The sequence below is a fragment of the Lepisosteus platostomus genome, chromosome 10, assembly GCF_059453375.1.
Source record: "Lepisosteus platostomus isolate fLepPlt1 chromosome 10, fLepPlt1.hap1, whole genome shotgun sequence".
NCBI lineage: Eukaryota > Metazoa > Chordata > Actinopteri > Semionotiformes > Lepisosteidae > Lepisosteus > Lepisosteus platostomus.
In genome coordinates this window covers 17834054-17847135 of record NC_142620.1, presented here as the reverse complement: position 1 = coordinate 17847135, position 13082 = coordinate 17834054, and the positions used below count along the sequence as shown (strand labels likewise).

Sequence of the window (13082 nt, the reverse complement as noted above, 5' to 3'; positions counted from 1 at the left end):
ATACAAGCATTTTATATGCTGAACTCCTAGGAAGGCTCACATGTGGTATACATGGAACACAAAATATTGACAATAGTAATTATGACATACTTCATTACTTTTTTTCCCCCACAGCTTAAAGAGTAAATACAAAAACTCTCTCCTTATTAAATAAGTGTGACTAGTTATAAAAATTGTTCATCATTAGAATTAACCCAATGCAATTAAATAGCTCATTTGCCGGTGTGTTATTAATTTGAGTTTCTTTAACATTGTATATTACTTGCTAACAAGACTCAAATAAACTGGTAAAAGATCTACATTTAATCAGTTGTGCTGGTATTTTATCATATATAGCATATATTTAACATTACTTTGCTGAAAATGTATTAATAATAAGGATAAAACTGGATTTCTATAACTATCAAAGTTATCAATATTGAACAGCGTGTTGAGAACCAGTGTCTGTCACAGGTTATGGCTAGAATGGAAACATCACGCAGCATTCCAACAGGAGCAAAATGCAGAGGCTTTACAGTTTTTTCTGCTGTACAGAATCAACACTCACCTCAGGAATCACAAACTGTCCAGCAATCAACAGTGCCCCCAAGAGGTTGTCACGACCATCATTCCTCATCTCGTAGATAGGAACCTGAAACGTTAAAAGCAAGCTGGGCATGTAAGAACTTGAGTATTTCTCAACAACCATGACCTTTTCCTGTAGTGGGTGAAGTTAAGCACCTGTAATTCCTCCTTCCGTATTTAACAAAAACCATGATCCACTTCCTGGAGTGGATGAATTTGAACAATTATAATAATTCAGCTGTATTCAGCAGAATACAGGCATGCAGCATCCATCTAAACCGTACGGCACGTATACCAATCACCTTGGTCTGTTTGTGGAGGTGCTGAGCATTCTTTTTCATAAACCTGCACTAGGGACCTAGCACTCAGCTTAGACAGCACTGGAAATGAATGTAGTATTAGTTGCTATACAGTGGTTATGAAAGGCAAGCCCAAAGAAATGGTAGGGCAACAGTTTACATTTAAATGGCCCAGACTCAGGCAAATGTAAATTAGTAAAATGCTGTGGACTTTTTATGGAACAAACTCAAGAATGAAACCGCAAGCAGTTTAGTGATAGGAGTACGTTACACACCACTCCTTTAATAATTTGTTAGCAACCAAGGAAGTGAGAAAGACTGAAGGAAAAGAAGCATTGCAAAACTGTCACCACAATATTTGCACATTTAAGGAGTATTGTATGGCAGCCAGTTCTAGAGGCTGACATGGTGCCCAGGCCCTACTTACTGTAAATGAAGTGGTAATGTAATTAATGCCAGCAGCAGCAGAATGAATTCTAATTTTTTAGGATTCAGAAATCTGGATTCAGACTGGACTGAGGTCATCAGCTGATCATTACAATGAAGAGTTCTAGGATCAGACAGATCATACATTAATTATCCAGACAGACTGTTATTGTCAGTAACTCTGTCATATTTATACGGTACAGTACATGAATTTCAAATAGTGCAACAGCAGCACAAGCAAGAAGGCAAAATTCACGATAGGGTCAGTATTGTTAAGTTGTACAATGCATTACTTAGACCTCACTTGTAATATTAAGTTTAGTTTAGATCACCGCACAACAAGAAAGATATTACCGTTCTATAGGCAATACAAATGAGAATGCCTGTACTACTTTCTGGTCTATTTGAAGTAAACTCCATTAAATATTTTAACAAATGAATTAAGCTACTAGCACTAAGCAAGATGATGACGTAAAGATGACTCATTAGTATCTATTTTTGTGTTCCACACGAATCTCAAACACGTGGTTTTCTTTCTCAGACTATATCTGCAATATTTGTAACTAAAACCTGAAAGGATTTTGACTTAAAGATACTGTACAAGTATATAATGGTTTTGAATAAAATCTAGCTAAAAAAAATTTGAAAGGATATTTGGTAACTACAGCTAAATGGAAAAAACAACAACATCTTTGTCACAAAACTGTAAAACTAGGTGTGGGGCACAGTTATTCTGGGAGTTTTGAAAGTGACACTGACCACACATTGATGTGGCTGTCTCTCCTATCTCTAATTGCATCTCTTACATAAAAACATGGATGACTCAAAATTTCTTTCAACTAAACTATGACAAGACTGAAGGCATGTATATCAGCATGCCCCATTAACTATCTAAAGCCAGTGCAGTTACCCTAACTGTAGATGTTACTCTACCTGAGCTTCAGTCTAAATTGAAGAACTTGGGGTGATTTTTGACCCAGGCCTGACATTTGACCCACATCTGAAACATAGTCAAAACATCTTTCTTCCACCTCATAATATTGCCAGACTACATCCTATGTTGACGCTAACTGTTATTGAAAACCTGGTCAACACTTCCTGAACTGACTACTGTAATGCTCTACTTGCTGGGGTTTCTGAATCCACATTAAGCACCTCAGAATTCGGCAGCCACAATCCTGACCAGGTCTAGTGCAAACAATCACATTAACCTTATACCAGAGTCCTCCACTGGCTATCAGGTTTCATGTCAGGTTCAAAGGCCTTATGCTCACCTATAAAGCTCTGCATGGCTTTGCACATCAGTAGCTGTCTGAGCTATTATTGTCCTACTCCCTACCTCGCAGCCTTCAAATTCTGGTCTTCTATCTCTCCCCCTACCCTGTTTTCACTCTATGGGAGACAGGGCCATCTCCTGCTATACCCCAAAGCTCTGGAACTCTATCCCAAAGCATATCAGAGATACACCTTGCCTGAGCGGTTTCAAATCAAGACTCAAAACATTTTTTACTCAACTGGTTACTTAATGTATTCCCTACCCCCTTCTACTACCTCCTACCATTTGCATATTCCTCTATTTTCATTTTGTTTTATTGTTGTACTGTAAAGCACTTTGAGAAACCACTTTTAAAAGTGCAATATAAGCGTATTTATAAGTGTGTACATACTGTGTAGAAGCATAAATAGATCCAAATATATTGTACTATCTTCCAATCTACTGAACAAGTGAATAATACTGTAGTATTAAAGTAAACTGTAAATCTTGACAGTTGACCTTATATAACATTCATTAACTTTCATTATACCCTCTGCTTTCCAAAATTACACTTTCAAACCAGGTGCTTTCATTCTGTCAAGTTAAATATGTACATACATTACTGGAATACACATTGATCCTGCAGTTTCTGGTGAAGTTCCCAGTCACTCAGAACATAATATCTCATAAGGAAATGGGGGGACAATAAGTAAATCTGTCTTACCTGGGAACCTGTCAGAATGACAGGTTTGCCTAAATGCTCACACATAAAGGACAGTGCAGATGCAGTGTATGCCATGGTATCTGTCCCATGCAAAATTACAAAGCCATCATACTCTTCGTAGTGTTTCTAGGGGAAAACAGAGAGGAAAACTGACATATAGGAAGTTTAATATACCTCAGTAAGTATTTACATATTTTAAAAATCCCATGGAAGTCAGAAATTAACTCATTAGGAATTACTAGCATTGCCATTCAGTATATTCTTATCAATCTTTCTGTTAACCATCATGCAGTCATGATAGACCCCCAGAATAAAAAAAATAAAATAAAGGTAAGGGTTGAGTTGTCTTTTTTAGGTATTACCTAAACAAAGCATACCTCTGCTGGTTGTGTGGCAATTTTTTATAAATTATTTTCCTACAATGTTATTTTATTTAAAATTATGTGTAAGTTATATACTGAGTATTAAAAGAAATCCATCACTTGCATCAGAAAACAAATTGATTTACAGTATTATGACTTTAAAAATATAGTGCATCCTCTGACATAGTATTTAATAGACATGACATTGGTAAATGCATTACACTGATCAAAATATTCATCAACAGGAGATCTGTTATTAAAGTTGCAGGCTAATAATGTATATGACCACCATGGGAAACAATAAAAATTGTACATCTTGCAGGCTGCAAAAGCAGAAGCTGTTTTGTGAGATTCTGCCACATTCCTCTCTTACAGTCTGGGCAAGCCTGTCTCTATTCACTGATCTCTGAGCCATAAAGTACACACGTCATCCCTGCTCATACCACAAATGGCAAAATGGGTTAGGGCATTCACAACATAACTGTCATATTCTAATCTTATAAAAAAAAGTATCTGTCACAGAACTATTGTAGCATGAGGACATGCATAGTTTTGTAGAAATGTTGACATCAGGAAGAGCCCAGAGGAACAGCAGCAAGTGAGGTTCCAGGAATTAATCAGAATTCATTCATCATACAAATCATGTCAGGTTACAAAAGGTGAAGCTCTGTAGCAACCTGACACTCCATCTTGGCGCATTAGACTGGACCTCCCCATCAATTGGTCACTTGGACATCAGAAATGAGTGTATCATTTGAAATGTCAATGCTATGGTTCAATCACTGACTTCCATCCAGACCTCAGACACCAGCAGAAAACCTTAATCCATCACTAAAGAAGAGCTGGCACCACTTCCAACTGGTAAGTTGCTTCCTGACAGCTAAACTACTAACATGAGGGTTGCTTCAACTACATTGCAAACAACAGGTTGTAATGACTTTAGAATATGATGTGTTAATCTTGGAGAGAGTTGAGACCCATAAACCTTGAAATTCTTGGCCTGTAATTAATGGAGCCATCAGGCTGTAATCTCTTGATAAAAAATGCTGTACCGTAAACAAGGGTACACTGACCTAGTCCAGCTTCCAAAATTGCAAGAGCACAAAGGTGAAATAATCTTGATAATACGAGCATATTGCTTTCATTCAGTGCATTTCTTTCTTTCTGGTTTTCTCCAGGCTTGACATTCAACAGGTTTAATCACCTCATCACCTGCGTCCAATCTTTTAATAAAAAGTTATTTAGTGCTTCTGCTATAGTCAAACTTTTCTTAGCAGTATCAGTCATGAATAATCAATTGATCTAAATTATGCCAAGAAACATTTCATCTATATCTCAAATCCCTATATTTTCTAGAAAAATGCATGCAGAAATAGATTGTGTTTATCTTCAAAACACTTTGAAGGATGAAGTGATAAAAGGACGTGAAAAATTACATCATTGGAGTTCTGCGGGTACCTCAATATCTTTGGCAATCTGCGCCCAGTCATCAGTGGTCATGTTACAAGAATCCAGTAAGGGAGAATATTCCAAAACTGTATAAATAATTCTCTTTTTCTGTTTTGAAAGCCTAGAGAAGGAAAAATAAATATTATATTTACAAGTGTATAGCAAATGACAACAACAATGCGCACCACGGGGCACCATATCTGGTTAAATTTGCTTAATCTGACAGTAATTGGTATGTCCGTGTCATATGGAAAGTTCTTTCATTGTCCATGGACAAAAATTTCCCATTGGTTTAATTTTTACGTGCAACAAATTTTATTACACCAAGGTGCATAATTCTCATGATTCACATAACATACATCCAGTATATACACATCTAGATGCATACATTTAGATATACAGTATATGCATACTCAAATAATCATGGAAACCAGAAAATGTGAAAATTACACATTAATGATAAACAGATTTTGTGTAAAAATAAATATGAAATGATGCCATATTACACTGACAAGCTCAAATGTCATTTGTTGTCAGTTGATCATAGTTATATGTGCCGCAGTAAGATCCAATTGGTTCTTCTTCATACCAATATTGTTAAATTGCTGCAGATGAACAATATTGTTAATCTCTCTGATGTTCCTTCTAGAAACATTAACCCCTGTAGTCATGTCAATGCTGTCCTCAAAAGTTTCACTGGATCATCTCTCATCATAAATGATATTTCTTCACTTTTGGATACTTTTCAAGGGGTGGCCATTCTTAGCCTCGTCTGTTGTGAACAGTAACAGCTGAATCCCATCTCAAAATGTTGTATACAGCACATGGAGCTGTAGTCTGTTAATAGGAGTAGCCTTTGTTAGCTAAAACTAGGCTAAAAATGTCTATGCTTTTGTCTTTTCCTTACTATCTCTAGTGTTCACTACATATTTAAAACTTTACAAATGGTATCAATGTCTACCTTAGATTGTACCTGAGACAGCTTTGTGTTTTTGATGCCTTGCCTGAGAACTAATGACATTCCAGTTGAACCTTAATTAAAAAAATTGCATGAATTTCCAGATCATATGATTGATATAATGCAGAAAACTCCCTTGTATCCTGAAGAAATAGGGGGAAGGGGTTCCAGATAAGAGGATTTTTAGGATAGATGACAATAAAGAAAACTGATACACATTACCACCTAGGCTAAAGCAAAATGACCAGGACAGCACCACAATTATAAAAAATGAAACTAAGTCATGTAACAGAGTAATGTAATGGTAAAAGAATTATGGTACTCAACATCACCTGACAAATCTTCAGTAACATAATGAAGTAATCCTGGGCACGTAAGTATAAATTAACATCTAACATGAAAATTAAAATAAATCATATCACAACAGTCCTTAATTTAAGTTTTTGTACATTTATACTTTAGTGCTCTCAGGTTCTGCCTTGTCATGGGTTGTCAACAGATGACAAACATGAAGGTTCAAAGGTGAAGCGTGTTCAGCAGCTGGAGGTGGAAGAGGAGAAGGCCGAGTTGCGGAGATGTATGAGAAATAGCTTAATAATCTTTCTGATTTCAGCCTGCTTGGTGGAATGGTACTGTTGCTAGAGAAAGCCATTATTTATCACATTTAGCCTGGTTGACATGTTATGCCAGCCTCGACAACAAGCGTTTTGCGAACCTTAATATGTGCAGGATTCAAATTTACGCTACCGCTGAGATTTTTTTAAAGGATTTTTTTTTCCTTTATTATTAATCTCTTTGATTTTTTTTGGGGGGGGCAGGTGTTGCTTCAGGTTTCTGGATGCATAATTATCAGATACAAGGGACTTTATTGTAGAAAAAATGCCAATCCATTATTTAGTTTACCTTCCTACAAATCCTCCAAGATTTCCTTAATTTAGACATAGGATCAGATTACCATGTCAAATAAAATGGCATATTACCTCTTTTTTTTAATTTTATAAAACCGTTGAATGAACATTTGGGCCTTTAGTCCTAATTAATCCATATTAATAATTTTATCAAACATTTATAGATCCTAATGCATTAAATTTAACTGGATCATATTAACATTTAGATATCAAGACTGAAGGCAATCGGGTTTATCCAATTACCTTATTGTAACTAATTCAAATGAATCAACCACTCATGTTATAATTTAAATGGCACTCAAGTGTTCATCGTGGACAGTGAAGTACAGATGAAGGCATGGCTCCCATAATGCATCTGCTATTTCTTGCTGTTTATAGAAAAGTCATGTCATTTGCCAAACCGCTTTATACCATATGGTGTCGTGGGAAGCCGGAGCCTACCCAGCAACCAAAGAGCGCAAGGCAGGGTACACCCTGGATGGGACGCCAGTCCATCGCAGGCCAAGTGCAAGAAAAGTATTTTATAGAAATAAATATTTTGTCTTAAGAGTGTTGGCTGTTTCTTCTCTATTGATTAATATGATTCACAGCTTCTGCACCTGTATAGTTTCTAGTGAGATGAGTATATTCTATATTAACCGATTTCAAATATTCCTTTTTACACAAAAATGATAAAAGGCATAATTTGATTTAAATATTTTCCCATTCTTCTCAGTTTCCACAATTATGTCAAATATTGTATACACATTGCATTCCATAAAAAGAAGGAACACTATTTTGTACTAATATCATTGTCCTTGGGCTAAAAATGAAGATTAACAAGATCTGCATGCTGAAAAATCTCATCACAATTTGGGAAGTCAGATTAGGATGTCAAAGAGCATTTAATGTATACAATGTCCACAATTTGTAATGTTTTGAAACAACATGATGTAATCAATTTTATAATATCTATAAAATCTATACTTCCACAAAGAGACTGCAGTACATAAAATGTTAAATGGAATTTCATTTTAAGAAAATATATATCGATATAGATCATTAAAAAGCATGGAAGCACCTATACTAACTACAATGTTTTGTGTATGTTAATACTTACTATGGTGTTATGCATAATTCATAGTCTGCAACAGATCCATAAATAGTAAAAATACCATGGTAACTTACCATATTATTTTATGGGTTGAGAAAAAAAATTAAAAGAAAAGTTTGCAGTTTTTTCCATCAGAAACTTAATTTTGTGTTTTTCTAGTATCTCACAACCTCTTTACAGTCAACAAACCACAGTACATGTCTAACATTTTGATATATTAACTTGATTGGGTATGATTTCATCTGAATTAATGCATGGACGATACACACACCCCACAACAGCATGCTGATGAAGAACCATGCACAGTGCAAATACATGCCAAAGTCTACAGTCAAGCACTTCAGTCTGAAAAACAAATTATTTTAACCTCAAATTATTAACGTCATCAAAACCCCCTGCAATATTAAAGTAAGGAAATTAACAGAGAACTTGATTCATGGGGTAGAAACCATACGACAAGTCAAAAGCTAATTACCAGTTTTATTTTAATCACTGATTTTTTTAACTTTTTGTGATTGCTAGCATTACATGAATCCATTCCAAAGAGTTAATATACTATTGCCTATAAAATTATATTTTTGTAAAACTAGCTCCGGAGAATAAGAGCTTTTTTTCTTCCCTGTAAGCACAGGTAGGTTTTGTGCAATTATATATCACACAAAACAGAAACCCAGCAGCACAAAGCTCTTCACTGGTACCAATAACCACATGACAAGGGATAAATAAAATAAAACTACTTTAAACACTTATTTTATTTTACAGCATGTCATGATTTCTACAAAATTCTGGCTCTACTGTTTGAAATGATTTAAATGAGGGAACATGGTAGCACTCGGAAATGAAAATCAATTTTGCTGACCTTCTGTTTTAACAGCAGGGTATGTTTTCAAAGCAAAAGGACAAAAATTATTCAGGTATTGGGAATTAGCCCCCATTTGGATCTTGTCTTGGTGAAAAAGCAGGCACCCGAGTGCCAGCAGATTCTTTGTCTTTGCTAGCAGGGTGGAAGCGCTAATGAGACACAGTGTTCAGATCAAATCGCTGCTCACCTCTGCTTCCGTGTCTGCTATGAATATTCATGGTTCTCTAAGTAGTGTTGAATTTGATGTTCTCCGTGCAGTGAGCAGGTCACAGTTAAGCGGCTACAAAAAGTTTTTTTTCTAAATGTTTTTTTTTCTCCAAAAGCAGCATCTTTCTCATTAGCATAGTTCAGCATACAAACAAGAAAAGGACAACCAGTCTTTTTAGGGTTTCAATGGAGCAGCAGGGGGTACACGTATAACCTCCACCCCCTTAACTCCAGTAAAAACACAGCAAGCCGAGGCCGCCGACACGCTGTTAATTAGTCGCTGCTCGCGAGACGACCCTCCAGCATATGTTGTTGATAATATTAGGGCAGGGGTGGTGGTGCAAATGGTATTCAAATCACCAATTATTTATTTACCTTCCAGTGCTGCCGCAAGTGCTTATAGTAAACGAAAGAAGTAAGGATATTTGCATACTAAGTCTGGGGCGCCGTTGCCGTGGTAGTGGGAGCGGGGGTTATTCTAAGTAGATATCGACTGCTGTGTCTTTCAATGATGGCACTAAATCCCTAGTGAATCGGGTCAATAGATTTGCATCTCACACTTTCTTCTATCTAAATGCAAAATATAACTCTATGGGTTTGCACCTGATTTAAATTAATTGTACAAGTTCCTCGCGTCTGCACAGAACATAAACTACATTACAACCTAGCTCTACTAAGTATCTTGTTCTCAGTGTAGATTCATATACCCCATTTGAAGCAATTTAACAAAGCCAGCTCTTGTCACTCAGTTCGCTCAAGCAAAATATGTCTGTGATTTCTAATGTCAAATTATGACATGAATATTTGAATACCCGTACTAAGCGAATTTTAAGATATGTTATCATCATCTTGGGTTCTGATCTCAATATTTACTGATATGAATACAATAATATCTAGTCCTGAAAAGAAACAAGATTCTTTCCCCACGCATTTGACAGTTCATTTCATTGCCAGCAACTACTGCTGCATGCTGTATTGTTGTGCATTTGATAAATAAACTTTGATTATTGATTTGAACTTACTGTATAACTAATTTGATTCTTCTACAAAGTCCGAAAGAGGTTTGTGCAAAAGTTACAGGAATGTAAAGACAATTTCTTTAAAATTAACTATTTTTATATTCCTTGAGAGATTACAACATGAATTTCACCAAGAAGAGGCATGAAAATGTATCTATGACTTCCATGCATTTTTACAATAAAACACTTAGTTTAATATTTTTAGGTGGAAGACACTATAGTGCCATACCAATGTTGATGTGAAAAAATAAAATGGAACAGAAATGTGTTGAGTCATAAAAGTGTTGTACCTGTAAAAGGCTATTTGTGTGCCACCACTTAATTGACAGCAGCCCTGTCTAAATTAAGTGACATGTGGCCATTATCAAGAGGCTTTGCCATTAGCAAAGAAGGCACAGTGTTAAGAGAAGAAGGTGAAGTGTACTTGTATGAACAGGACGCTGAACACATTCACTCCTACAGCATTGCCCTCTTTTAATTAGAGAAACAGTTTGGTGTCTCCTTATCTGTACCCCCTGTGTGTTTTTCTGTTCTTGGGTTGGGGCCTTCTGGCCTGCCTGGAGCAGCCTTAAGCAGACAGGACACAGTCTGCACTCCAGGCCTCCTCTCTATCTCCTCAGATTAGTATGTGCAGGCGCTTTCTCCACCCCCACGCTGTGGAAAACAGCATGGATTGTGTTATATCAGAGGATAATGCTCAGGAAGCTGCCACAGCTGCTTCTGTCCCATATGGCCAGGAGATGCTTTGCTCCTCTGTGGCTATTGTGGGTTATATCAGTGCAGACACACATAGGGCCATAGTAGAGATCAGCAGTTTAAAAGACTCTCAACCACTTCACTGCTAACATAAGTCAGACTGTGTTCGCTGCTTTTCAATTCAAGCCTTACAAATCTGTTTTTTTTTTCTACCATTTGAACATTTGCAGGAGATCAGAAAAATTCAACATGGACAGCTCTAGCATAACAGCTACTGTGTGTAATACTAAGTCTTCATACTAAGTCTGAAGTTTTTCTCCACTACAAATTTAGGGAGTTTAATAATTTGGAGGAGATACAAGTTTAACATCCAAAGACCAAATATTTTTGCCATTGAGCTCAAATCCAGCATCAAAACACTTCCCATATTGAGAATAATGGGCCTATTGGCTCTTTTGAAAAATATAAAAAAGCTGTAAAACAAAAAAATAATAACACATCTTTAGATTTGTTTTAAATCTAAAGATGTGTTATTATTTTTTTGTTTTACAGCTTTTGTCGGTCACAAATCTACACAAAATCATTGAAAAAACCTCCACTCATCCTCTTGCAAAGCATTAAGGTATATCAGGTAGACACAAAGCATTGCATCTCCAAGCCAGATTAACATAACAGCAAGCACATAAAAACTACCAGTAATACAACATGACCCTTTTGTAAATCCATCATCATGGTGTACTGGACTCCTGTTAAATAAATACATTGAAAATATTTAAGATTTTGTGTCAGAAAAAGAAAACACACTTTAGAATATTTTTTTCCAGCAATTGAAGTAAAACTTTACTGTGTACCTGTCAGATATTGACAGTCTGTGAACATAAAATTTGTCTGGATGTTCATTTGGGTCAAATATAAATCCCATTAAGCACTGGCAATCTATAAAAGATTTCTTATGTAAGGAAGACAGTCTTCAGAAATCAAGTATCAGAGGATATCATCTTCCATATGCTTGACACATACTGTAGGTGTTGCATTAAGAAGGAAGTTTAAAAGACTTAAAAAATAACATGCTTAAATTGGCTCACTAATTGTGAAACAGAAGATGTTTAGAAGAAAACCAACTATGAAACAGCTTCCCTAAAGGTACAAAGGGAATTCAAATGGAATGATCAATGCATATTAAGAATGGGATTCAAAGCCGCTTAATGTACAATTTTTAATTAAAGATCTTACCGCGTACTGGCTAAAGCACAGCTCTGAGTGTATTACACACATTATAAAATGGCTTTGTGCCTTTAATAAAAGGTAAATAAAATGATTAAAAACAAAATCCCAAGGTGCTCAATAATCACATTAGGAGGAAAACCACTCATTGAGGAATAAGCGGATGTCATTACATCTTAATGTTTCTCAGAAAAACTATAGTGTGGGGGTGATCAACCATGGTCCCAAAAAGCCACCATTTAGGAGATTTTATAGGCCACCTTGTACTCATCATTTTTAAAATACTTCTGTTTTTATCTGTTTAATTAAGATGTTTGCAGATAATTTGAAATGAGATTACTAACAGCCTTTAGCTTTTAGGGAATACAGCTGATTGTTCCTGACTTAACTGAAGCAAATAACTTTCTACTTGTATCAAAACTTTATAGAGATTGTTTATCACAAGCCTTTGCAAACTCTTGATTTAAGATTGTGGCTCTTGAGGATGATGGATGACCACCCTTCTAGTGAAATCTCCAGTGGTGATTTTGCATCTTATATAGACAGGAATTTAGCAGTTTATTTTCCATAAAGATGCCCAAAAATTACAGACCTAAAGGCAGGGGTGTCAAACTCATTTGTTATGGTGGGCCAGATTTAATTTTAATGTACTTCACATGGGCCATACGTACCATAAAATTGCAAAATACTAAGCACAACCATTATATAGTAATTATGTGCAGTGTTCTACATTTTTGGTCATGTTACAGCACCATAGCTCCCTTTAAAATGTATTCAGCACCTATTGTGTCTTCACTAGTTACACATTTAGCAGAACTTTAACAATACCCACTGAATATGGGAGTTTAAAAACTTTACAAAACGAAAACATTTAAAAGATCATAATTCTGATTATCTTACACTACATAAATATCTGTTCATCAAAATAATATAGTCAGGACATTTTGTTCAACAGTTGGCTTAAATAAATGCACAACTACATACACCCCTTACTATACAAAGGCTTGATTGCAAATTGCCAATACATTGAAGAATT

The 13082-nt window shown here is 35.8% G+C and overlaps 1 protein-coding gene across 4 annotated transcripts in view; it reads right to left on the bottom strand.

Annotated features, from left to right (window-relative positions):
• Positions 1 to 13082, bottom strand: part of aspg (asparaginase homolog (S. cerevisiae)) — a 50825-nt gene that overhangs the window by 25633 nt on the left and 12110 nt on the right. For 3 of the 4 annotated variants that reach the window (XR_015941683.1, XM_088648537.1, XM_088648539.1), the window contains exons 4-7: positions 11533 to 11568; positions 5089 to 5200; positions 3269 to 3394; positions 548 to 631 (exon numbers count right to left, since the gene is read on the bottom strand). Coding sequence is in view for 3 of the 4 variants with exons in the window: in XM_088648537.1 (XP_088504663.1) it covers positions 548 to 631; positions 3269 to 3394; positions 5089 to 5200; positions 11533 to 11568 (358 nt within the window). In the remaining variant the exon portion in view is untranslated. The remainder of the gene's footprint in view (positions 1 to 547; positions 632 to 3268; positions 3395 to 5088; positions 5201 to 11532; positions 11569 to 13082) is intronic. The other variant, XM_088648538.1, reaches the window with a different exon arrangement.